The sequence below is a fragment of the Gymnoscopelus microlampas genome, assembly GCF_963454915.1.
Source record: "Gymnoscopelus microlampas genome assembly, chromosome: 7".
In the NCBI taxonomy this organism is placed as follows: Eukaryota; Metazoa; Chordata; class Actinopteri; order Myctophiformes; family Myctophidae; genus Gymnoscopelus; species Gymnoscopelus microlampas.
Window position 1 is genome coordinate 51,871,519 of NC_139944.1, and position 27,054 is coordinate 51,898,572.

General features: G+C 40.6%; 1 protein-coding gene across 1 annotated transcript; it reads left to right on the plus strand.

The window, feature by feature from the left end:
* Positions 1-13,675: 13,675 nt before the first annotated feature.
* Positions 13,676-24,703, plus strand: znhit1 (zinc finger, HIT-type containing 1). The gene is made up of 6 exons (XM_084063656.1): positions 13,676-13,708; positions 15,268-15,365; positions 16,503-16,578; positions 21,850-21,929; positions 22,416-22,585; positions 24,535-24,703. The coding sequence occupies exons 1-6, from the start codon at positions 13,684-13,686 to the stop codon at positions 24,554-24,556; spliced, it is 471 nt and encodes a 156-aa protein (XP_083919782.1). The 5' UTR covers positions 13,676-13,683; the 3' UTR covers positions 24,557-24,703.
* The last annotated feature ends 2,351 nt before the right edge of the window (positions 24,704-27,054 follow it).

Consider the following 27,054-nt stretch of genomic DNA (forward strand, 5'->3'; position numbering starts at 1 on the left):
CCTTATATCTTATCTCTGCATTTGTGATTCAATTTTAATTCCCTATCTTCAGCAGTTCCTAACAACATTCGATGGAGATACCAGACCTCGTATCGTATAGTGTCCATGAGCCGTTCCAAGGGAGTGGTACAGAACACTGTAAAATCCTTAGTGTTCATATAACCAGTGGTGGAAAAAGTGCTCAAATGTTTTACTTAAGTAAAAGTATCAATACTGCAATGTAGAAGTACTCTGTTAAGTCCGGAATTAAAAATGTACTTGAGTAAAAGTACAAAAGTATTGGTATCAAAATGTACTAAACCAAAAGTAAAAGCACTAAAATGTTATGTTTGAAAATAGCAGATCTACAAGCTCACAACGCGCCGCGATGCGACGCATTGTGAGCTTGTAGATCGGCTATTTTCAAATAGCCTAGGTATAAAATATGGCTAAAGTGGTTAATGTATGTTTTATAATATAATAATTTATATCTGCAAAGTAACTAGTAAGTAACCAAAGTTTTCAAATAATTGTAGTGGAGTAAAAAGTACAATATTTGCCTCTGAGATGTAGTGGAGTAGGAGTAAAAGTATAGACAATAGGAAATACTCCAGTAAAGAAAAAAGTACCTCAAAATTGCACTTAAGTACAGTACTTGAGTAAATGTACTTAGTTACTTTACACCACTGCATTTAACCCTTTAAGACCCGAGGCCTTCTAAATCACGTAGTTCTCATACTTTCAAGATTTTTCAAAAATGTTGTACATCTTGTATATCTGCTATTTTTGAATAGCCAACTTCAAAGAGAGTGCAAATGGGTCCATTTTGGTTTAATTAACACTGAGGATTTTACTGGCTGGTCAATAGGAGGTGGTGTGCTTTCAAAAATAAAAAAGATACAGCCCTTTTTTTGAACATCAGTCAATCAACGATCTCCTCTCCTTTGTTATTATTACTGGGTGTGCTTTAGAGGTTTGCAACCCGAGCCCAGCCCGACAGGGTATGTTTTGATTGTGTTGGATTAGATCTATCTCTCTCTTGGTGGTAGAAAGAACATCAGGTCAGATTGTGTTCGGTTCAGGCCTTGACTTTGTGAGTCATGAACTTGTGTTGACATTGTTGTTGCACTAAGAATGTCTGTTCAGATCTAACCCACTTGTCTAGTTTTGTTGTGGCTATCTTGTGTGTCAGCTGTGGTCTTTGTGTGTGTACTGAGTCTTCTAGGTTCAGTCACAGACTTCAGGAGTGTCAGTAGTATCCCGTTCACTTCCATTCTACCTCCCGTGGAATGGAAGTGAACGCCGGGATACTGACTCCAGGGGGGTTGGGGCGCCCGGTTGGTGCGTTTTGACGCAATGCTTTTAACGCGTCTGTAGCGTTAACTCCCCCGAGTTCAACATTGGTGAACTCTGACTGGGCGTCAACCAACAGGAAAGAAGCACCGTGGTTGACTCCACTTGTCAGACAGTCAGACAGTTTTTTTTTCGGTGAGCCAAGCATTCCATCGTAAACGAACAACACACAAGAAAACCGGCCCATGGCCACAGCCCGCAAGACAACATGGGAAATTGACACGTGTGACGCCTATAGGCACGCGCTGGCTACAACGCCTCTGACACAGAAACTAGTGAAAATAGCTGATCTACAACTATTATTCTAATCGTATTATTTTCTAATGCAGCACATGCACAGGGGATGTAGCTCAGTGGTAGAGCGCATGCTTCGCATGTATGAGGTCCTGGGTTTAATCCCCAGCATCTCCAGTCTTTATATATGACTAAATAGTATACTATTTGCCCAGTGGATACGTCACAGAATGATTGGATAACCAGTCAGATTGAAAAAAGTGCACTAGTTTTCACCGACGGAGGAGCACTGTCTGACGGCGACTAGAGCCATGAGAGACACTGCCGAGCAAGTCGCCGTGCCAAACGTTGCAAAGTCACCTTCAGCCAACTCAGCGCCGTCTGAGTTATGTCTCAATAGGGACAGAATCGTAAATCATTGTGTCCCCCCTAGTCTCGCTACCTCCGAGACATCATTTATTTTTTTGACAGGGGGGGCCGCGGGAGGTTCCAGGGGGTTCCCAGAAAAAATATAGAATCAAAATAAGTTAAACCACTTTAAAAATATTTGTAGATCGGCTATTTTCACCATGGGTCCCGGGGAGACACCACTATTTCTCTTCTGAGTCTTGCGCTGAAAAGGTTTTGGAACCCCTGGGTTACAGAGCCTAGTGTGTTGGAAAGACAGAAAGTTCTCTTTGGCAAAGTCTTTTCACTAAAGTCTTATGTCCCCGCTTTCTTTCCAGTTGCACTTGTTCAATGCCCTGGAAACGAGGTGAAGAAATGGCGTGAGAGCGAGAGCCGTAATGAGACATTTTAATGTTCACTAATCCTCTACATGTGGTTTATACCAACATAGACCTCATCACAGGGGCATCTTAATCATTTGTTTATACAAACAACATTCTTAGTATTGCATGTAATGATGCACCTCGCAGGATAGCGTTTAGCAGACCTACCATGTTTGAAGTCAAAAGGATTTATGGGTGTTTGTTGCATCGGCCACATTGGCTGCATGGATGATTGCCATCTTTCAGAGGTGCCAACAGGGTTTGTGATTAAAGACGGACTGTGTGTACTGATTAAGACATCACGCTGGTGATCAGGTGCAGGACACAACAGAGGATAGATCAGCATAAAGGCAATCTGGCAACCCATCCGCAAAAAAATGCTGAATCGGCAAAAAACTGCTGAATCTGTCTTGAGAGATTAGCATAAAGGTAATGATAGAGTCCATACACTGTTGTTTACTCCCTACTGTTTATTGCACAGATCATCATCGGGAGAAATTATCATTTATACTGATGACGATTAAAATAAACAATGATCTCTGCAATTACACAATGATCTCTGAAATAAACAATAGTGTGTTGACTCTCTATCATTTATGCTGGCCTTGACCAGTCTATCCCAGGGGTTAGTTTGCTGTCTACTGCAGTGGTTCCCAAACCGGGGGTCGGGATGATTAGCTTAATGTGCAGCATTGTCTTCTCACTCAACAGTAAACAAACCAACATACAGTATAAGTGTATACAGGGTATCTGCACATTTATAAAGTTACAATTTAATAACTTTTTAATATCAAATTGGCCAAATCGTCAAATATTACGTAAGAAAGAGGCAAACATTGTGAACATAGCCGATCTACAAGCTAGTAGATCGGCTATTTTCACAAGATTATTCTGAGGAACAATGTCAAAATAAATGTAATGCCTCAACTCCTACTTGATTGATTGATTGATGTACTTTATTTAGTAAGACATGAGAACAACAGTACATGGAAGTACAAATTCACAATTCACAATTCTAAGTGTTTGTTATGGAGGGGGGTCCCCAGTCCAAATATAATTATTTTAAAAGTTTTGTCTCTAATTAAACTTCATTCTGTCACAGGGGATGTAGCTCAGTGGTAGAGCGCATGCTTCGCATGTATGAGGCCCTGGGTTCAATCCCCAGCATCTCCTGTCTTTTTATACTGTGTGATTAAATAGCATACCGGCATGTACCCTGTGTAGTATTTGTGGTGGGCCATTAGAATTGGTTTATTAATCATACAGGCCTTAAGACTATAGGTAGTCATACAGATTTTTAATAAGTCAGATCGTGATGATGAAACTTTAAGATTAAATACTGTAGACCTCACAGCAACACACTCAGAAGAGTATAGCCCCTATAAGAAGCAATGTTTCGTAATAGGCTAAACTGGATGTGTGAAAAAAGAAGATTAGGCCTAAGAATGAGAGTATACTATGTTACTCCCATAGTTCATATGCTGGTAGCCTACTATCTATAGGCCTACTGTGTGGTGCTTTGATCTTGTGGTCACAACTGAAAGTGAACCAACTGGTTTTATGCAAACTGTGGGGCCGTTTTCTCATATATATGGGTGGAAACCTCATACTGTAAGTCCAAAACTGTTACTTTTCAGGATACAAATTCAAAAATAGCAAAAGTAGCAGATCTACAAGTTCCTGCGGACTTGCGTAGTCTCCCACCTGGTCCAAATTATTGGGTCAGGAATGCCACATAAACAAAAAAATCTCCATGAATTCAAGGCTTCATGGTGTGTGTAATTGATAGAAAATAAGTACTTTTTTGGGTGAACTACTCCTTTAAAACATCAAGTACAGGCTTTGCCAGCCCGACGCAGACCTCTTGAACTCATGTATTAGTCCAGGGGCAAAAAAGCAAAGCAAAGTTTGTTGTTTACCCAGGGTGTCGGACTAAGTACGAAACTTGTTTCCAGCCGGACCCTGCATGGAAGCCTTGCTCAAGGGCTATTCAGCAGTGATTCATGATCGATGTGATGAATTGGCGAATCGAACTAGGGACCTTCCGGTATCAAGGCCGCCCCTCTAACGCCCCTCTAACCACTAGGCCAACACTGATATTTTCACAAATTGGTACCACCTGAGGTGGCCGTAAAGTTTTTGTATTTTTGTATTCCTACATGTCTCTAGTTTATATTTTGGTATGATACATTTTCCAATTCAGTAGCTTAATGGCAGTTATCACTACCTACCGGCTAATGTATCCGGTAGGAGACACAAAGTAGAATCTTTGTGTCTCCTACCGGAAATACACCCGGGCATCAAATTATTGCGACAAAAACCAAAATATATCTATGTATTCAAGGCTTCATGGGGTGTGCAATTGATAACTTCTCAGATTTTTGGTGTATGCAAAAAGACTGCTTTCCATAAGCTTGTAAAAGTTGACCCTCCTTCGGTCTAGGGTGGTCATAGCTGAATGGGTAGAGAGTCCCCCTGGGACACTTAAAGGAGAAAATGATTATTTTCTGTCAATTGCACACCCCATGAAGCCTTGAATACATGGATATATTTTGTTTTTTGTCGCAATAATTTGATGCCCGGGTGTATTTCCGGTAGGAGACACAAAGATTCGACTTTGTGTCTCCTACCGGATACATTAGCCGGTTTAGAGTGATTACTGTCATTAAGCTACTGAATTGGAAGATGTATCATACCAAAAGATAAACTAGAGACATGTAGGAATACAAAAATACCAAAAATGTACGGCCACCTTAAGTGGTACCAAAATCTGCCTTGGCCCCTGGACTATATGTGTGAGTGTGATAAGTTGTTGCCCTCTGGTGGTCACAGTGTGGAAGGACTGGATACAGAGCTGTAGCTGTAGTGTTCACTGCTGCTCCCAAACTACAGGACATTAATACAGTACATAGACATATTTCAGTTAGACAATTATCAGCTCGGCCACAAAGGGAAGCCGTTTGTACCTTACTGAAACTATACAGTATTGTATTAAATAGACAGATGAAATATATATGAATAATATATTATATGAATAATAATACACTGCGCTTTTAAAAAGGTGCAGAATAATCAGTTTCCCCCAAAATAAATGATTATAATAGATTAATCAACATTCTAATACTTTTGTTGGGTCCAAAATCATTGTTTTGATTACTTCTGTGAGTTTATTGTCCATGTTGATTCCACTTTCTTTGGGGAAGATACTTTCCCCCCCCTAAACAGGTGCATGTAGGCAGCCATTATAGATGTGACTCTGGGAAATAAGGAGCCTTATGGTGTTGTGATGTCATCCCCTGGGTCGTGGAAGTAATTTCTCAATGGAAAATAACAATGGGTCATCTTAGAATTGTCTCATATAAGACTTGTGGTCCAAAAATAAACAAACTGTCTAGGCGATATTGTCTGGGAGGTGGCTCTGTATCGTTTATGATAGTCACTCATATTTGACACAGTCTGTATCTGGCGAAAATGTTACTAATTTGGCGGAAGTATTAGCGTTTTCTCACCGTCAGTTGATGCTACATATCCATGTGAGTCAAACCGCCGAAATCATTTGCTTATTTTTGGAACACAGTTCTTATTTGACGCGATGTTAAACACGTCTATGGGAATTCAGTATTGGGGGGGGGTGACCCAGGTAGGATGCGTAAATTACGTCAGACTTCGGTGCTCTATAGCACCGTCAACTCTGAGAGTGTACAAATGTAACCAAATGGACCCAAGGTGTGTTGTGTTGTGTTGTCTGTGTGAACAGCCTAGAACCAAACAGAGCTGACCCTGAGCTTGCTCCACATCTGTTCGGTCTTGTGTTGCAACAGTCACATAAACAACCGTCTGGAGTAGGCCTATAGCAATAACAACAATACAATAACAGACCTATGTTCAATTCCTGGTAGGATACATTTATCTTTTATACTAAAAATGGTTGAGTTTATGCTTGGGTGTTTTGTTACAAAATGGTTACATTTAGGTATAATGTTACAAACGGCAGTGTTTAGGCATAACGATAGACATGGTGAAAGTTTGGTATCGGTTTGTGTTGCAATCCATAACCTTTGTGTTCCCACCAGCGTCTGAACCCAGCACTCCCACGGGGGCGACCACACATCTAACTGATGAGCTATGACAGAATCTCTGCTCAGCCAGGGGACATATTGGGTTTATAAGATTCAGTGGTGGAAAGTAACTAAGTACATTTACTCAAAGTACTGTTTACGTTTACTCAAGTGCAATTTTGAGGTACTTTTACTTTACTGGAGTATTTCCAATTTTCTATGCTTTTACCTCTTCTCCAATACATCTCAGAGACAAATATTATACTTTTACTCAATCACAGAATATTTGAAAACTGTAGTTATAGTAACTTTGTAGATTTTGATTATTATTACAAAACATACATTAACCACTGCATTCCTATGTAAACTCTATTTTCAAAATATGTATACATTTATTTATACATTTATACATTTTAGACATATAATAACTTGTGAAACAGGACATTCTGCATAATACCAATACTTGTGTACTTTTACTCAAGTACATATTTTTAATTTAAATGATCTGATGAGCTTGCACTAGCTGTGTTTGGAGCTTCAATGGCAGATGTTTACAAAGATAAAACTGCATATCATGCGAAAACATGTTATACCTCCTAACTGCTATATAACGAGAGAAACAATTAATCATGTTTGCTAATCCAATATACCCACAGGGGATGTAGCTCAGTGGTAGAGCGCATGCTTCGCATGTATGAGGCCCTGGGTTCAAGCCCCAGCATCTCCAGTCTTTATACATGATTGAATAGAGTACCGGGTGTGTATTGGATGGACAATCCTTCCTGTTCTGTGGAGGTCAACAGGCCCATGGCCGAATGTGCTCGTGCATCTATTTAAACCTCGCTCTTTAGTTGCCCTTGACGAGACAATGAAACTCTTGCCAAAGGTACAGCCATGTATTCTGCATTCTAACCGCTCTTCTTGTGAAACGAGGACAGGGAGGTTTCTGTCTGAGGGATGTAGGGGATGTAGCTCAATGGTAGAGCGTGTGCTTCGCATGTACAAGGCCCTGGGTTCAATCCCCAGTATCTCCAATCTAACCATAATTATGGAAACATCTGTCACCAAAACCTCTTCTGCCCAGTTCTCCTCAGTGGCTGGAGCGATTGATCTGCATTTGCACACTGGCATTGATCATTAGCATGTGCACGGAACAGTGAGGCCCGTTTTTCACTCTCCCAAAAATGTAAGCTGTTTATCAACGCTTTTATGTAAAAGAATTCGGGGTATGGTAAGCCATTCTTACAGCCGTCGCCATGGTTACCATGGCAAGCTATGGGATGAATGATCAAACTGCGCATGGGTCGAATCCATATAGTCCCACTCTGTTAGACATGGGGTCTTCAACGTTTTCAGGCCAAGGACCCCGTAGCTGAGAAAGAGATGAAGCAGGGACCCCTACTCTATATTGTATAATACTGTGTTTCAGATTAAAGTCTTTTTTTTACTTAGTCTGCTATTTTTTCCCTCTACACCCATAGCCTCTTTCCAAAAATAGCCGATCTACAAGCTCTCAACGCCTCGCAGTGCGAGGCGTTGTGAGCTTGTAGATCTGCTATTTTCGGCTAATGTTCCCCTCAGAAAAGGAATTTTAGGGTTCAAGTGGTTAATGTAAAAAAAACAAAATCCTATCACACAAAGATTTGGCGGACCCCCTATAGTAGCTCTGAGCACTCCCTGTTGAAGACCCCTGTGTTAGACTGTTGCCGTCTGCCACTTATAAAGGACGTTCATTTACGGGCCGTGTACACTCACACTGCGTTTTAAGAGAGGGAGGGCGCTTTGGATATCATCTTCATGCCACAAGCACGCAGATCCACACGCACGATGTTCTAATCCAGGTGCGACGGGTCCGGCCATGTGAAGATAAAGATGACAGATAAAACTGAAGATCATGCAACTAGTAAAAAAAATGTCTGACCTCTATATCAGGGGTTTCAACCAGTGTTCCGGGGACCACCAGTGGTGCTTGATGGGGTTACAGGGTGTCCCTAGCCAAATTAATAATTAGGAACCAAATTGACAGGGACGTGCACAGATAGACTCTAGGTGGTGCTACAGCACCTGCCCTTTGCCCTCTTGACCAAAAGTGCCCTTTTGAAAAAAAGGGGGGAAAAGTTTTTTTTTCCTCCAGTTTACAGCAGGGGTCTTCAACAGGGGGTCCTCAGAGTTACTACAGGGGGTCCGCCAAATCTTTATGTGATATGATTTTTCTTTTTACCATAACCACTCGAAACCTAGCATCCCTTTTCTGAGGAGAACTTTAGCCAAAAATAGCCGATCTACAAGCCCACAACGCCTCGCAGCGCGAGGCGTTTGCTATTTTTGGCAAAGAGGTATAGGTGTAGAGGGAAAAAAGAGCAGACCAAGTAAACAAAAAAAAGTATAATTTACTTGAGCACCTGCCCCTCAAAATGTCTGTGCACGCCACTGCAAATTGACCCTTATAATAATAATAATAATAATAATAATAATAATAATAATAAATTGTATTTGTAATGCACTTTTCATTCACAAGGAATCTCAGAGTGCCACATGGTAAAACATCATCAATCATATAAAGTTAAAAAGCACGATTTAAAAACAGATATGACTAACCAACAATTCAACATGAAAATGCCCTCTGAAACAAAAACATTTCAGGCCTATTTTAAAAGAGTCCAGGGTCTGTGGTGCTCTCAAGTCTGTATGTCTGTAACTCTGAGAGTGTGCAAATGGAACCAAGTGGACGCTAACGGGTCCATTTGGTTCCATTTTGTACACTCTCAGAGTTAAATGAACACTGATGATGGTGATACAGTGTCGATTGGGACCCCCAATAAACCTAAATGGTTGAGTCCCTGGCATATCTTTTCAAATAGGGGTCCGTGGGCTAATATGTGTCAATTTGGGGGTCCTTGACACGAAAAATGTTGAAAACCACTGCTCTATATAAAGGGAGAAACAATAAATCACGCTTTCTAATGAATGCATCATCAATAGGGCAGGTGTTCTCAAAGTGGTGTCTGGGGACCCACAAGGGTCCATGAGAGGGTTCCAGGGGGATCCCCAGCTAAATGATTCATAGTTAGGAACCAAATAGTTCCTTACAGATCTGTATGAGAGTGTACAAACGGAACCAAGTGGACCCTTTGTTGAATTTGTGCACTCTCAGTTATGAGGGTCTGTGGCCTAATAAATATCAAATCGGGGGTCCTTAGAAATCCATACAGCTGGGGATGTAGCTCAGTGGTAGAGCGCATGCTTCGCATGTATGAGGTCCTGGGTTCAATCCCCAGCATCTCCAGTCTTTAAAGGATTTTGAATAGTGTAACACATACATGGGCAACTGGTGGCCCCCACCCTCACCTCATGCGGCCCACAGGTTAATATTACTACTTAAGATTACTGATATATTATTGATATCAGCTGTTACAATTCCAAACATGCAAACATGACCCGCTTTAATTACTCCAGTCTATATTAGTAGCTTAATGACTAGTATAAAAATGCTATTGTCTTTTTTATGTCCAATGTATTTGTATTTAAGTTCATAAAGGTAACATAAGCATAACTAAATGCATTTGAAATTAAATAAAACATTTTACTTTTCAAGATTCCAATTCAAAAATAGCACAAAATAAAAATCTGGATTCCAATTCAAAAATAGCAAAAATAGCATATCTACAAGCTCAATCATTTTGAGCTTGCATATCGGCTATTTTTGTTAATTTTGTGTGACATAGAATGGCGAAGTACGGCATTAATTTACGAAAAAAAGTTAATATACGGAGATAAGATGTTTCTGCCCGACAGTATATGCAATGTGGCCCTCTGGAGTGAGAGTGGAAATATAGTGGCCCTCTCCATCATCAAATTTGCATCACCCCTGGTGTATATGTGCACCCTGTGTATTAGTCTCTTGAGACAGATTTGCTCACATAATTTTCGCTTCCGCTGAAAACATCTTAAAGCAGATGTCCGCCTCCCCCCGACTTCCATATCACCTTTGAAGTTGTGTAAATGATTCCAACTGTAAATTAATCAAATTAGTCGAAGATTATCTGGTCTTGCTGCTCAGCAGAAAAGGAAACTCAAAAACAAATTTTAAAGATATTTTAAAATATATTTTCCTTTCCTTTGAATGGAAATGACAAGTGGACTCGCAAGGGTCCACTTGGTTTCATTTATACACTCTCAGAGTTATGAGGGTCCAAGGCCTAATGAATACCAGCGCCCACACATGTGGCACAGGCGGGCTCTCCCACAAAGGACAACACCCCAGAAGAGGAGCTGACCCCTGGCCTTACAGTAAATAAAGGCAGGGCAGTGGTGAAAGGGATCTCTGTGCCCCCTGAAGAGTCTGCCCCCTTCAGCAGGTTGGTCTACATTTGTTCAGAAGGCCCTCCTTTAAATGGACAATTAAGTTACATCCAGTGCAGGTGTGATTTTTTTGCACAGGTGCTCTTAATGAGGGCTTTTCTTTCAGTGTAGAACAAAGACTTTTTAAGGACTCTTGGCTTTTTAATAAGTTATAAGTTCACTACCTGCCTAGGATTGAAGATGTGTGCGTCACTGACCCAAAGTAAGTCACCCAAAATGATGTTATTTCTGTTTTGCTTCATCTAAATGACAGACTAATGATCAGCGTGGTTGGGCTTGATTTCAATGTGGCAACCATGTGCTAAATATACCGTATCCATGTGATTTGATGCTGCTACAGAATGTGAGTGAAATATTATAGTTTCCTTATGTTATAGTATTTGCTGGTAATGACAATTCCTTTTAATGTGATCGATACATATGTGAATATCTAACTGTATTATTAAAGGTCTGACATTGTCTTGCAGCGTCAGGAAAGGCCTTGATCATTGTGGAGCCACCAGTGAGTATTAGAATGTAATGACACCTGTCACCACTAGGTCAATAAAGGCTATTACATTCCACTGTTCTATTGAATGTGCAGGTGGAGGGCACTTCTGAAGAGTGGACAGATGATGATGAGGAGGAGACTGCGTCGGTGCTGGAGGTATCTATAAATAGCCTTTACTTATTAAGTGCGTAATGGCTAAGAAGTCTGTGATGTGGTTGTCATAGAAAATATCATTTCCTAACAGGAACCAACAGATGCAGAAGCTGGACAGAGCCAGCCTGAGGGCCAGCCTGGCAATCCAGTGAGTATTAACTCAAGGACATTCACCCCCAAATGCAATTCCTGCTGCTGTGCTAATTGATAATGTGTTTTAACAGAATTCACAACAAATCAGAAGTCTCTACGCCACACACCTAAAAAAACAGATCGAGTTGGCTGATCTCCAAATAAGAAATGAGAAGCGAAGACTCCAGGAGTGTGAACTGGATGTGGAGCTAAAAAGGCGGAAGATCCAAAAGTTGGACCTTGAAATCAAAATACTGGAAAAACAAGTATGATCATCATTTCAATGCACAGTGCTCATGTAAGCATGATTTATAACACAGTGTAGTAATCATATTTCCACCTCTCTCTCTCTCTCCCAAGGTTTCAGCTGAATAAAAAAATAAATAAATGTCTTCTCTCTCATTAATGTACAGTATAGTTATTGGTCAACAAGTAGTCTGGGACCAAGGTTATTATAGTCTTAAATTTTTCATTGGTTTTATTTTGTTCTTAATTTTAAGGTCGGTTTAATATTACTTCTGAATGTGGTTTATCTTCTTAAACCCTAAAGCTATTATTTTGAACATATTTTTCCTTTTTCGTAATGTATTTGTCAGGTGTGAGCTTCATAAAAGGTCATGAGAGTGTTATGTATTTTCATTATACTTGTAGTTTGTTGTGGTGAAGGATTAAAAATGAAAACTAAATGGTGTGCTTCAATGCCAAATAAGAATACTACTGTATTCAAATGTTCAACATAAATTATCCCTCAAGGAAATAAAAAATGTACGCAAAAATAATTATTGTCAAATTATCAGTGGTGGAAAGTAACATGTACATTTACTAAAGTACTGTACTTATGTACAATTTTGAAGAGTAGTATGGAGTATTTTCTTTTACTTCTACTCCTCTATGCTACATCATCTCAAAGGCAAATATTGTACTTTTACTTCACTATTATTTGAAAACTTTAGTTACTTTGTAGATTTTGGTTATTATTTCAAAACATATATTAACCACTTCAGCCCTATATACATTTTGGCCATTTGAAAATAGCTGATCTACAAGCTCAAAATGGGTCACATTGTGAGCTTGTAGATGTGCTATTTTCAAACCATTTTTATACATTTGAAAAGTTGTGAAATGGGACATTCTGCACAATGAATACTTTCTACTTTTGATACATTTTATACCAATACCTTTACTATGTTACAAGTAAAAGTCTGGAATTAAAACATTTACAGAGTATTTCTACATTGCAGTATTGACACTTTACTTAAGTAAAAAAAATGTACTTTTTCCACCACTGGATATCATCCCAGTCTCTGCCCTCCCCACTGTGGGAGATCTCTCCTTCCTTCATCCCAGCAACGTTGTGTAGGACGGAGCATGCAACAATGATGTCACATGCCCTGTCTGCTGGGGTGACCCTTAGGTGCAGGCACTGAAATCTGGCTTTTAGAATGCCAAAGGCCATCTCTATTCGTGCCCTTGTCCCCGGGAATGAGTGCAGTTATAATTTTGTTCTTCTGGGGTACTGTGAATGAGGTCAAAAGGTATAGGGCGTTCGCACGGAGGATACCCCCTGTCTGCCAGGAGGAGCAGGCCTGGGAATTCAAGGTGAAAGTAATGTAATGGATTCTATCTTTGAAACAGGCCTGCACCATAAGGTGTTTTCAGGCCAAGGACCCCCTAGCTGAGAGAGAGATAAAGCAGGGACCCCCTCTATATTGTATAAAATTGTTTTTCAGATTAAACTTTTTTGTGTACTTGGTCTGCTCTTTTTTCCCTCTACACCTATACCTCTTTGCCAAAAATAGCCGATCTACAAGCTCACAACGCCTCGCAGCACGGGGCGTTGAGAGCTTGTAGATCGGCTATTTTTAGCTAAAGTTCTCCTCAGAAAAGGGATGTTAGGGTTTAAGTGGTTAAGGTAAAAAAAAATCATATCACAAAGATTTGGCGGACCCCCTGTAGTAACTCTGAGGACCCCCCTAGGGGTCCCGGAACCCCCTGACCCCCTGGTGTAAGGCCACAGTACCATTAAGCAGTACATAACTCAAACAGTGGGAGGCAGCAACACGCAGATAGATGGGCGTCTAGTCTGCCGGAAAGATAAAACAAGGAGAAGAAGAACTCTGTCCACTTACGTGACTTCCACAACAACATCAACATGGTGGTTGAGAGGAAAGCCTCCGGTCAGTTTATTAACCTTTATAGTTCTTTTATTCTTACTTTATATCATTTTATATCACATCATAATAAAGTATAAATGTTTATTCTGCTTATGGAGATAATTATCTGGCGGGTTTCAGGCGTTTTATATCGCTACAGTGTGTATAACACAGTGTGATATAGCCGCGCGCCGCATAGCAACGGCTGCTATGCTATGCTATCTCTGCATCCATTAACAGTTCATTCATCAAACAGAAAAGTCATATTATATCTGGTTGTATTAACTCTAAACTCTCCATTATTGTACCTGTAAGACAGCTTGGGTTTTGTGTCTGTGACGTCTTTGTTTCATTAAACAATACACCGTTGTTGTTGTTATGAATTATGATGATCAACCTTCTGTCAACAAATGAATACAAGAAGAGTGGTCCCACTCTTTTTCAGAACATCAACTGCCCAATTTTCCATACAATTTAGAGGACCCCACTTTTGGAATTGCTTGCCACCTCATATTAGAGACTGTACTAGCCTCAGCTCTTTCAAGAGACAAACACTGCAGCTATTATTATCCAACTTAAGTAGCACATCTTAACCACTCTGCTGTAGGGTATGTGTATGTATAAATATATATATGTATAGTCATATTCCCATTTATTAAGGATATTTTCACATTTCTATATATTTGTTTTATTGTTATTATTATTGTTGTTTTAGATATATTCTAGTATATATCTATATATTCTAAGCTTTGAAGATAGCTTTTAGGAAGAACACTCGACAAGCCCAGCTGTTTTTTTTTGGCCTCAACGGCATATCATGTTTTGATTATGATATTTCCTTTTCATATAAATGTTTTGTTTTTCCATTGTTTGTTTTGTTTTTATCAAATGTCATTTTTTAATGTGCAAATAAACTAAACTAAACTATAAGGAAGAGTGGGCACCTCGATGTAAAATTAGCTATTTTGTCCAAAATGTTAAAATATTAAATATTGTATACATGATGTGATGTGAACATGGACGATACACCATTATCAGATCATCAATTTTATCCCTCAAATTCTTGTTTATGCCCCAAAATGACTGGATATACAGGTTTTGTAGCAATTGTAGTAATATTGGACTTAATAGTCAGATGTTCAATCATGTTCTAATCATGTATACTTTACATCAGACCTACTTCAGACCCTTTTCCAAATATTTTATTTTATTTGGATAAAATGTAGCCAATTTTACATCGAGGTGCCCACTCTTCCTGTACTCCAGGTATTGATCATTTTCTGTGTTGAGTTGGGAAGCATTCCATTTGTAAATGACTCACACTCGCACAGCCGCAATATTGGAGAGTGTATTAATTTCGTTCTTTATGTGTGTGTGGCGTGTTCTGTATTGTGATAGTAATCATTGCTATAGAGTGTTTGTTCAGTAACAGTGTTAAATACAGTCTGTATCCATACTTCACTGTTTTGTACAATGTTCTAGAAGAATAGTGTCTTCATTTACTTACATATAAATATAAGTATTCCACTTATCCGTCCGTCTGTCTGTCCGTCTGTCTGTCTGTCTACCCATCTGTCTGTCAGCTCGTGTGGAGTCCGGTCAGCGTAGAGTTCTAGATGAAGCCACCAGACAGAGGAGACTGACCAGACAGCTGGACGCTCTGGAGAAAGACAACTTCCAGGTGTGTGTGTGTGTGTGTCACTGTGTCTGTCTGTGTGCGTGCGTGCGTATACAAGAACGCTCGCCCCAAAACACGCTCGCCCCGGGTCAAATCCAATAATCAGTGAAAATAATACACAATAGAAATAGAATATACAGTGGAATCCTCAAATGACCGTTGACCTGGTTCACCAAATGTCGTTGCTATCTGGCAGAAACCTTGTATCTCCATATTTCAACTTTTTTATCTTTTTTTCGTAAAATTAATGCCCTACTTCATCATACAAGAGCATAGCACAAAAGTAGTGAAAATAGCAGATCTACAAGCTCACAATGCGACACGTTGTGAGCTTGGAGATCGGCTATTTTCACCACCATTTTATAACATTGTGTTATGCTGAAACTAGTGACCTATCTAGATACGTTACTGGCATTCTGAAAATAGTGACCTATCTAGATGAGTTACCTGTTTAAAAAAGGACAAAAAAGATTTCCACCCGACTGAGGCCATTGATTGTTAAAGGAGAAATCCGGTCATTTTAAGTGTTATGTTTGATGTGTGTCAAATCACTTACCAACGTAGAAATGAAAATCGCGTAACTCCACAGAGCCCCCTATCGACCCCCACCGTTGTCATTGTAGGAGGATATAGAATAGCCCAAATTCGCCTATTTTAACCAATGCAAAGTCTGTTTTTTTGCTTCTAGTACTCATTGTTGAGTCCCATGATAATGTAACAGGCGCTAAAACTCCCGACAAGCTAACGGCTAATAACAAACGAGCTAACGCTGGGGCTGCTTATCTCTCTGCATGGCAGCCCCAGGTTGCCAGGTCGGGAGAGAAACCAGCAACCAGCATTAGCTCGTTCTGTTATTAGCCGTTAGCTTGTCGGGAGTTTTAGCGCCTGTTACATTATCATGGGACTCAACAATGAGTACTAGAAGCAAAAAAACAGACTTTGCATTGGTTAAAATAGGCGAATTTGGGCTATTCTATATCCTCCTACAATGACAACGGTGGGGGTCGATAGGGGGCTCTGTGGATTTACGCGATTTTCATTTATACGTTGGTAAGTGATTTGACACACATCAAACATAACACTTAAAATGACCGGATTTCTCCTTTAAACGTTAATAATAATGTTTGTGTTGGTTTCCAGGACGACCCTCTGTCCTCACTGCCTCCCCCAGGTCCTACTGCCCGCCTCCCTGCGTTCAGCGACACAGAACAACCTGGTGAGACAGACACACGCACACACACACATTTAACATCTTTATTTGCGTTTCACATTTAACAAGAAAGTCTTGAACGCAAACAATAGTAGATGCACAGGCCTTGGGAAGCTCAACAACAAGTATTTCAGGATACAGATCACGGGTACAGGAAGCATCGTCTCCTCCATACTGTTTACGGTGACTGCCAATTATCACAGACACTGAACAGATTTTAGCCAATATCTTATCAGCTCTGGGCTTGGGCATTCCTTCCATCTGCAGGCAGGCCTCTCACCACTGATTTATGGACATTACCGAGGCTTCCAAATATGAACACAAGCAGTTTACATTTGTAACCAAGCTGTATAACAGCCAGGGGTGCACATAACTTTTTAGGTCTCGTACGCAGAAGAGCACCTGGACATGTAGTTAGGGAATTTTAGCAATATGTGTGGACCATCTGTGAAAAAATTTACTACCAATAGCTTTCTTCACCAATGTGTTCTTATAAGTGTCTAGAATCACCTCTCAATTAATGCAAACCCAAATCCTCGTGGAAAATCCTGGAGAGCCAATCAAAGTTAAGGAGCCCAGAGGGCTTTGGTGAAACATATTAAAAAAAAAAAAAAAGTCTAAAATGAACTTGTGAGGTGTCTAACTAGGGGTTTTCAGGGGTGCTGAATCCATTCCAACCATTATTTTTGAGTAAAAATGTCTCCCTGGACATCTAATATTGGTATATTGGTTATTGTTAGTGTATAATCAGTGTATAATCAATGGTAAGGGATTGGGGTGTTGTTGAATTGATTCTATTCTGAAAAATAAAATAAGAAAATATTGCTAAACACTTGATAAGAGTGTACTCCTACTTTGCACATGCTCAGTGGGATACACTGTCTGAATGTGGGGAAGGAGCGGGAGTGTTGCATCCTGGCAAATATGTCTGGACGGTTTTAAGGTACGGTAGTTTATCTACTTTTTGGCATTTATTTTCCTCTGCTGGCAAAACTTTTGATTACTGTGAATTTAGATGTCAATTTTCTCTAGCCTATTGCTTACATTAAACAACCATTAGTTAAACAATCATGACACTTGTCTTTTAGTAGACAACATGGAAGAGGATTCTGTAGCTTGTGGCTTAAGGTGCTTCATCTATGGTCGTCCTGAGGCTGATATTCAAAAGTCACCCAAAAAGGCTATGCACATTTTTTGTCTTATTCTGAGAGTGTGGATGATGCAGCATTAATCAGAAGACTTCATGAGGACTGGAAAAACTGAGATGACCCCAAACTAAGATACCATTTGGAATGCAAAACCGAGCTATACAGTCGTGCAAGAAGTACAGTATATCCACTGGATATCGTAAGTATTTTTTCATTGTGATGAAAGTTGCCACTTGCAGATTTCAATCCTATTCTATGTTGTGAGTGACATCATAATTTAATAAAAACTTTAAACATAATCTATTCTTTAGAGCAAGCTGAGCAAGTCCAACGGCCAGACAGGAAGAAAAGACGCAGGGCATTGTCTGGGTCAAGTAGTTCAAGTCCTAGCTGGCACACTTGATCTACTATAATACTTGCATCCTTTGCAATGAAGGTATCAATGTTGGCACATTGAAAAGAAACCCTGGTAAGTCTTTTGTATGTAAGATTCAAATTAATTTTGATAATTGTTTTTCTTGCTCCTCATTGTAGGCTTCCACTCAAAGTCAAATTATTTAATCATGCACATACTGTATGTGGCTACCTTTTATCCAGACAGAGCTTGGCAGTTGTATCGTGCACCTGATAATGTCTACCAGGACCGACTGAAAAGGAGTTTGATGCAGAGAGCAAAGTGACGAGGTGATGACTGGGGACTTGAAGTCGCTGGTCGCCTGGTGGCAGAAGAGGCAGTATATCATATTCGATGCAGAAGAGACTTTGAGAACCCTGTTACAAAGTCTGACGTAACATTGTATGGATACACAATACAGCTGTACAATACAACTCACATTTCTTATCCTTTATTAGTCCCCCTCATTCCTGGACCCATATCAATCTTGCAGAAAAAAATATTTTGAAGTCAAAAGTTTCACTATTAAAAATTATATTTCTTCCCTCGGGATAAGAAATGTGAGTTGTATTGTACAGCTGTATTGTGTATCCATACCTCAGACTTTGTAACAGGGTTCTCAAAGTCTCTTCTGCATCGAATATGATATACTGCCTCTTCTGCCACCAGGCGACCAGCGACTTCAAGTCCCCAGTCATCACCTCGTCGCTTTGCTCTCTGCCTCAAACTCCTTTTCAGTCGGTCCTGGTAGACATTATCAGGTGCACGATACAACTGCCAAGCTCTGTCTGGATAAAAGGTAGCCACATACAGTATGTGCATGATTAAATTATTTGACTTTGAGTGGAAGCCTACAATGAGGAGCAAGAAAAACAATTATCAAAATTAATTTGAATCTTACATACAAAAGACTTACCAGGGTTTCTTTTCAATGTGCCAACATTGATACCTTCATTGCAAAGGATGCAAGTATTATGGTAGATCAAGTGTGCCAGCTAGCACTTGAACTACTTGACCCAGACAATGCCCTGCGTCTTTTCTTCCTGTCTGGCCGTTGGACTTGCTCATCTTGCTCTAAAGAATAGATTATGTTTAAAGTTTTTATTAAATTATGATGTCACTCACAACATAGAATAGGATTGAAATCTGCAAGTGGCAACTTTCATCACAATGAAAAAAAACTTACGATATCCAGTGGATATACTGTACTTCTTGCACGACTGTATAGCTCGGTTTTGCATTCCAAATGGTATCTTAGTTTGGGGTCATCTCAGTTTTTCCAGTCCTCATGAAGTCTTCTGATTAATGCTGCATCATCCACACTCTCAGAATAAGACAAAAAATGTGCATAGCCTTTTTGGGTGACTTTTGAATCTCAGTCTCAGGACCACCACAGATGAAGCACCTTAAGCCACAAGCTACAGAATCCTCTTCCATGTTGTCTACTAAAAGACAAGTGTCATGATTGTTTAACTAAGGGTTGTTCAATGTAAATCTAAATCTAAATTCACAGTAATCAAAAGTTTTGCCAGCAGAGGAAAATAAATGCCAAAAAGTAGACAAACTACCGTACCTTAAAATCGTCCAGACATATTTGCCAGGATGCAACACTCCCGCTCCTTCCCCACATGCAGACAGTGTATCCCACTGAGCATGTGCACAGTAGGTGTACACTCTTATCAAGTGTTTAGCAATATTCTTCTCATATATTCTCTTATTTTATTTTTCAGAATAGAATCAATTCAACAACACCCCAATCCCCTACCATTGATTATACACTGATTATACACTAACAATAACCAATATACCAATATTAGATGGCCAGGGAGACATTTTTACTCAAAGATAATGGTTGGAATGGATTCAGCACCCCTGAAAACCCCTAGTTAGACACCTCACAAGTTCATTTTAGACTTTTTTTTTAATATCTTTCACCCAAGCCCTCTGGGCTCCTTAACTTTGATTGGCTCTCCAGGATTTTCCACGAGGATTTGGGTTTGCATTAATTGAGAGGTGATTCTAGACACTTATAAGAACACATTGGTGAAGAAAGCTATTGGTAGTAAATTTTTTCACAGATGGTCCACACATATTGCTAAAATTCCCTAACTAATGTGACTTGGTGCGCATGGCGCCCGTCCCGTTTTGTCAACGGGGGGGGGGGGGGGGGGGGGTTCAGCACGGTGCCCACCGGACAGTTTTGTCAACGGGGGGGGGGGGGGGGGGAGAAAAAAAGGACGCTCTGCTTCTAAATTCCGCCGATTTTCGCCGTTTTTTTTTCTCTCGCTGTTAGATAAAGCCCCCAAGGTTGGTGCCCTGTGCTGCTGCGCTGATTTTATCCGCCAGATTGGGACGTTCACGGCATATTTTGCACCATTACGGTGCGTTCATCATCGGTGACGAGTGCCTCTAACAGCCGCTGCTGGCTGCGTGCACGCAGCGAGGCAATGCGAGGCGATGCGAGGCGACGCGAGTCATATCTCTACCCCTGTGCCTAATGCATAATACATGGGGCCGACGGGTGCTTTAGAGTGATTGTGTGAGTGTGGCTTCAGGAAGTAAATTTCTAGCCTCGATCTCCAGGCTTTTATTTTTTAGTTTTGCTAAAAAATAAAAGCTTGGAAATTCCTGTCCCAGCTGTTGGTGCGCAAAAGCGCCTCGCGTCGCCTGATGTGGTGCGCATTTTTTATTTTGGGTGCGCACGCGCACCTGCGCACCAGTTATGTGCACCCCTGATAATAGCATCCTTAAGCCTTTGGTACTTTAGCGCCTTGGTAAGAAATGCCTTTTCCAGACTGTGGTCAAATGTACATGCCACTTCCAATGTATATGGTGTATTAGCTGTAATACCTGAAAAGGCATCATTTTCATTATTGCACAGTTGGAACATGCAAGATTTCGCTATTTCGCCTTCTACCGTTTGCAATACATTAAAATCGCAATAGAAGTCAATGAGGTTTTTGGGGGGGCAAAATTTACACTTGATTTTATTACCTTTGTAAACCTTTTCATACACACTTTGTTTTCCATCGCTAGTTTAAAGCCTTTTTAAATCATCATGATATGCGTTTAGTAGATTATGGTCCCAAAAATGTTTTAATTAATGATAAATGATCTAGGGCAGTGGTTCTCAAACTTTTTCATGTCAAGGACCCCCAAATTGACACTTTTTAGCCCGCGGACCCCCATTTGAAAAGATATGCCAGGGAAGAGAAGACTTTTACGGCTCTATAGCAGTGATTCGCAACCATTTTAATTTCAAGGACCCCCAGTTTGACATGCATTAGGGCTACGGACCCCCATTTAATGGCATTTCTACCTCTGGGACCCCAATTTATATTGTAAAATCAATGTTAATGTAACTCTGAGAGTGTACAAATGGAACCAAATGGACCCGTTAGGGTCCATTTGGTTCCATTTGTACACTCTCAGAGTTACAGACCCATAAGGGTCCATTTGGTTCCTGTCCATCATTTAGCTGGGGACCCCCTGGAACCCCCTCAAGTACCCCTGGGGGTCCCCGGACCCCACTTTGAGAACCAACGATCTAGGGTTTCTACTGGTTCTTCCAAGTGAAGACCCGCCCTCGCTGCGGTTGCAGCCCAAACAAACGCAACCCGCAGCTACCAATATTTGTGTCTGAGAAAAACGAGCCCCAAGTCGGTTATAATAATGCAGACATGGCAACACTCACTGGTTCTAATCTAATGTCTGTGTGTGTCTTTCTCTCACTAGGTAAGAAGAAGAGGAAAACCAGAGGAGATCATTTTAAACAACGTTTCAGGAAGAACTTCAGCACTCTGCTGGAGGAGGAGGTGAGACTGATCACTCTGTCTGTCTGTCTGTCTGTCTGTCTGTCTGTCTGTCTGTCTCACTGACTGCAAACGAATGCTTGCTACCACTTGATCAGACCTAAAACCTACTTTATTGACAACTTTTTAATGTAGTTTTACAATTCCATTTAGTTTTAGTCAGTCTTAGTCTTTTGAATACATTTTCATTTAGTTTTAGTCATCTGAAATGTTTTAGTTGACTAAATATCGTAAGATTTTAGTCGACTAAAGTTTATGTTGGTGGGCCTTGATGATGTCGTAATGGCTGATTTATAAATAAAAAAATCTAAAATATTACAAATTATTTTCCAAGATGTCTTTGAAATTAGCCGATGTATAATAGGGTTAACTTATTTAGCTGTGGACCCTCTGGAACCCCCCTGAAGGACCCCAGGTCCTATATTATTATTTTTGTATTGCCTACTATCCTGTCACCTGACCTGACTGTGTCCGTTGTCTGATTGGCAGAACCTGTCGGAGCGCCCGGAGCCCAACTACCAATCGGCCGAGGCGCCGCCCTCCTCTCTGCCGCCCCGCCAATTCTGCTCGGCGTGCGGCTTCCCCTCTCAGTACACCTGCACCTCCTGTGGAGGGCGCTACTGCACCACCAAATGCCTCCTCACGCACAGAGAAACCAGGTACGTGTGTGTACGCGTGTGTGCGTGCGTGCGTGCACGCTACAGCATTGGTTCTCAAAGTGGGGGTCCCCAGCAACATGTGTTAATATAGCATCACAATAATTGTAACCTTTTATACTTTGGATATTCAAAAATAGCAGATCTACAAGCTCATAGCGCGGCACTATGAACTTGTAGATCTGCTATTTTTGAAAAATCTATATCCAAAAATCCAAACCTTCAAACCTTTGAATATATATATTTTTTAAAGTGAACATTTGTAACTCAAATCTTTGCTTCTGGCGGGGGGGTCCCTGGAACAACATACTTTGAGATAGGGGTCTTGTGGGCCAAATACATATCATTTTGGGGGTCCTTGACATGAAAAGGTTTGAGAACCACTGTGTTACAGTACATGTGAGAAACCTGTATAAGCAAGAAAACTACGGAACTGGGAGCGCCCGTATTTCCGGCGCGGGGGCGGACCCTTTGAGTCCCTATTTTTGCTGCTTTTGTGTGACCCTGTGCTGTGACGACAGCAACGATGTAAAAGTTGCTGAAAATATCCGATCTACAAGCTCACAGTACAAGCTCACAGCGCATTGCAAAGTGACGTGTTATTTTGCTTTTGTACGACCGACACTCCTGTGTGACAAAATAGAGCGTTCATTTGACAACATGAAAAGTGGAAATACAACGATTTGTACTGCAAGTACTGTATGCACCTGGTCTCTCTGTCAAAGACATTTGTTGGTGCTGTAGTGCCTTCCACAGGATGTGCAGGTGTACTGCAGTACTGTGTGTGTGTGTGTGTGTGTGTGTATGTCAATTATGTTACACCAGCGGTTCTCATACTTTTTCATGTCAAGTACCCCGAAATTGATATGTATTTGGCAGCGGACCCCCCCCACTGAAAAAGTTTTGTGCCAGGGACCCCCAGAAGAGAAGATTTATGTGTAAAAAAAACAAAACAAAACAAAACACTTTAGATATTTAAAAAATAAATAAAAAATCAATAATAGCAGATGCATTTTTGAATATCCAACATATAAATGGATGAAGTGGTTAAAATGATTGTGATGCTATGTTAAGTATTTTAGCTGGGGACCCCCTGGAACCCCTTCCAGGACCCCTGGGGGTCCCCGCACCCCTCTTTGAGAAGCTGTCCAAAACCATTCCTTTTTCCTTTTTATATCGTTGCTGTTGGGCAGAAACCTTGCATATCCATATGTATATATATTTTTGTAAATTAACGCCCTACTACGTCGTCATAGCAGTGTCAGACAAAAGTAACAAAAATAGCAGATCTACAAGCTCAAAACTGGTGTAATTTTAACAACATCTCAAGCAACATCTCAAGCTCAATTTTAACCATGTTGGAGTGATTGAAAATACACGTCTCTGCTTCTGGTGACCGATATTGTCCTTCTAATGAATGTTAGACTAATTGAAAACACGCATCCCTGCTTCTGGTGATCGATATTGTCCTTCTAATGAAGGTTAATCTGAGTTCCCAGAAGTTTTCGCCAGCTCTCGCATACAAATGGGAGGGGCGAGGAACTTCTGGGCCAAAACCCCTGGTATTTGTGGACGGGATGTAACTTACGCTCAGAATCTGAGCGGACACGCCTCTTACCGGTCTGAGAGCTGTGCAACTCGTCTAAAAAGTCCGACGAGAGGCAAACAGCAGTACACAACAATGGCGGCCGAAATTTCTCAAGGGGAAATTGCTTCCCGTCGATCCTATTTAGATGCAACACCCACTGCATGTGGATCCCGCCCCCTTTTCTTCATTGGCTGTTGATTTGAATCAGAACTCAGTGGCCGCGCCCCTGTTGTCCAGGATCCAAGCCGAAGACTCCCAGACTAGCACCTGGTCTCTCTGTCAAAGACATTTGTTGGTGCTGTACGCAAAAGTGCCTGAGTACTCACTTTCTCTCTCTCATTCTGTCTGTCTGTCTCTCTCTCAGGTGTTTGAAGTGGACACTATAGCGGTATCCGTGACAACAGAATTATGGGATGGTGAGACCCGAGCGGCACCACGTGTTAAATGTCAGAGGTCACGACTACATCGTGTTGATGTATTTTTTCTTTAATACTTAATAGATTATTTAATGTTCTTTAAACTGAAAATTAAAACATGTAAATAAAAATGTCTGTCTTTATAATGTTTGATGATTTCACATCAGAGAAGCTCAGGATAGTTGGCTCGTTTCAAAATGGAATTCTTGCTGCGCCAAAGAAGAGGAAAAGGGAGCCGTGAGTGACGCACGCTTTTTGCTAAATTATATAGGCAAATATTAAAGAGAGGTTACATTACAAATCAAAGTTAATGAGCTGCACGCCGGGCGGTGTGAATGGGGCTTTAGGATAGTTGTCCTCAATGTCCTGGTATTCACAACAGAAATATTTGTATGGTTAAAAAAAAAGGTTTTAGAGTTAGGCCTACATTACAATCGGTAAAAGATCCAGTTTGGGATTAGGGTAAAGAGGTTACAATTAGGCGTTTAGAGGTTAGATTTAAGATTAGGCATTTAGATGTTAGATTTAGGGATTAGGGTTAGGCATTTAGATGTTAGATTTAGGGATTAGGGTTACATTACATTAGTCATTTAGCAGACGCTTTTATCCAAAGCGACTTACAATAAGTGTATTCAACATAGGTAGGGAACGAAAACTACTAATCGCCAGAAGTATTAAGTGCATTTTCTGCAAAAACAAGCAACCAAGAGTATACCTAGCGCTAAGGTAAAAGTGCAATATATCAGCTACCTATTTCCTTAAACAGATGAGACAAAATAGCAAAAATCAAATGAGCAAGAGCTAAAACAAATATGTGTTTCGACTAAACAAGATCCAATAAAACAATAAAACAAGCGTTGGTACAACTAGTTAACAAGTAGGTCAGGCACAGAGGAAGGGTAGTGTTTCCTGAAGAGGTGGGTTTTGTAGGGTTAGGCATTTAGATTTAGGGATTAGGGTTAAGATTAGGCATTTAGAGGTTGGGGTTAGAGTTGTGTCTGATTTATACTTAGTTGTGCGCACCGAATATATGTCCAGTCTTTAAATCATGTAGAATCACTGGAGATGCTGGGGTTTGAACCCAGCATGCGCTCTACCACTGAGCTACATCCCCTGTGCTGTTAGTGCTCAAACTCACACAATTTCCTCTGTGATGCATTGCGAGCTTGCAGATCGGCTATTTTCGGCATAAGGTTTATGGTTAAAAATGGCAACGTGCGTGCGTGTTTGTGTGCTTGCGTGCCTGATATTTAACCCATTAAGACCTGGAACGCATCTGTGTCACTTTCGATTTCTTCGGCTATTCAAAAATAGCAGATATACAAGCTCATAGTGCGGCACCGAGTGCTGCGCTATGAGCTTCTTAATGGGTTAATAAATGTATGCTTAAGAAAGCATCGTTGAAATAGCCGATCTACAAGCTTCAAGTTAAAGGCCCACTCAGTCATTCAGTACCGTTGAACAGAGACTGCGAATAGATTACGGAGATCTTTTTTCAATTCATTTTGATCAATATTTCAGCTGCTGACCTCCACAAAGTAAGAAGGATTGTCTATCCACAGGCTAGCACATCCATAACGCACTGTTTATAATAATCTACCAAATAAAGATTGGAGATGCTGGGGATTGAACCCAGGGCCTCATACATGCGAAGCATGCGCTCTACCACTGAGCTACATCCCCTGTGGAAGCATTCCTTTAAAAAACATGATGCGTATCTCCCGTTATATAGAAGTTGCAGGAAATTGTACCAAGATGTTTTGCGTGATCTTTAGTTTTATCTTTATCTATTCTGTCGTCATGGCATCAGGCGCAAACAAATCAGTCAGCTCCATATATGGGCACAAAAGGGGCATGCCCATATATGGGCATACACTGATGACATCAGGGATCTCTTTATGCCCATATCATATATGGGCATAAAAGAGACAAGGCTTGACAGATACAGAGATCTCCATATAAGGGCATAAAAGGGACAAGGACCGACAGATACAGAGATCTCCATATAAGGGCATAAAAGGGACAAGGACCGACAACTACAGACCTCTCCATACTGTATATGAGATTTGGCGGTGCGATGTAGGTGTGAGGGCCGGAACTGTAGATGTTTGTGATTTTTTTTCACATTTTCATTTTTTTTTAAAGTTTTTTTTGGTTTCACTCTAAACTCTAGAGTTTAGAGTGATTTTATTTAACTATTTAACGCTCCGAACGTAACGTCCAAACGTGTAGTTAATAAATGTAGTAGAGGTGCTCCGATCAGGTTCTTGGGGACCAATCACCGAGCATCTGAAGCCTGATCGTCCATTACATTTTTTCATTTAATTTCATTTAATTATTTTTTTTAAATTATCCTTATTATTATTATTCATGTATTTATTGTGTAGCAATAGAAGACAACATGTCTCAAAACACTGGCTTAAATAAATATGAATTCAAGACAGTAAGACCAATACTGACAGTACCTC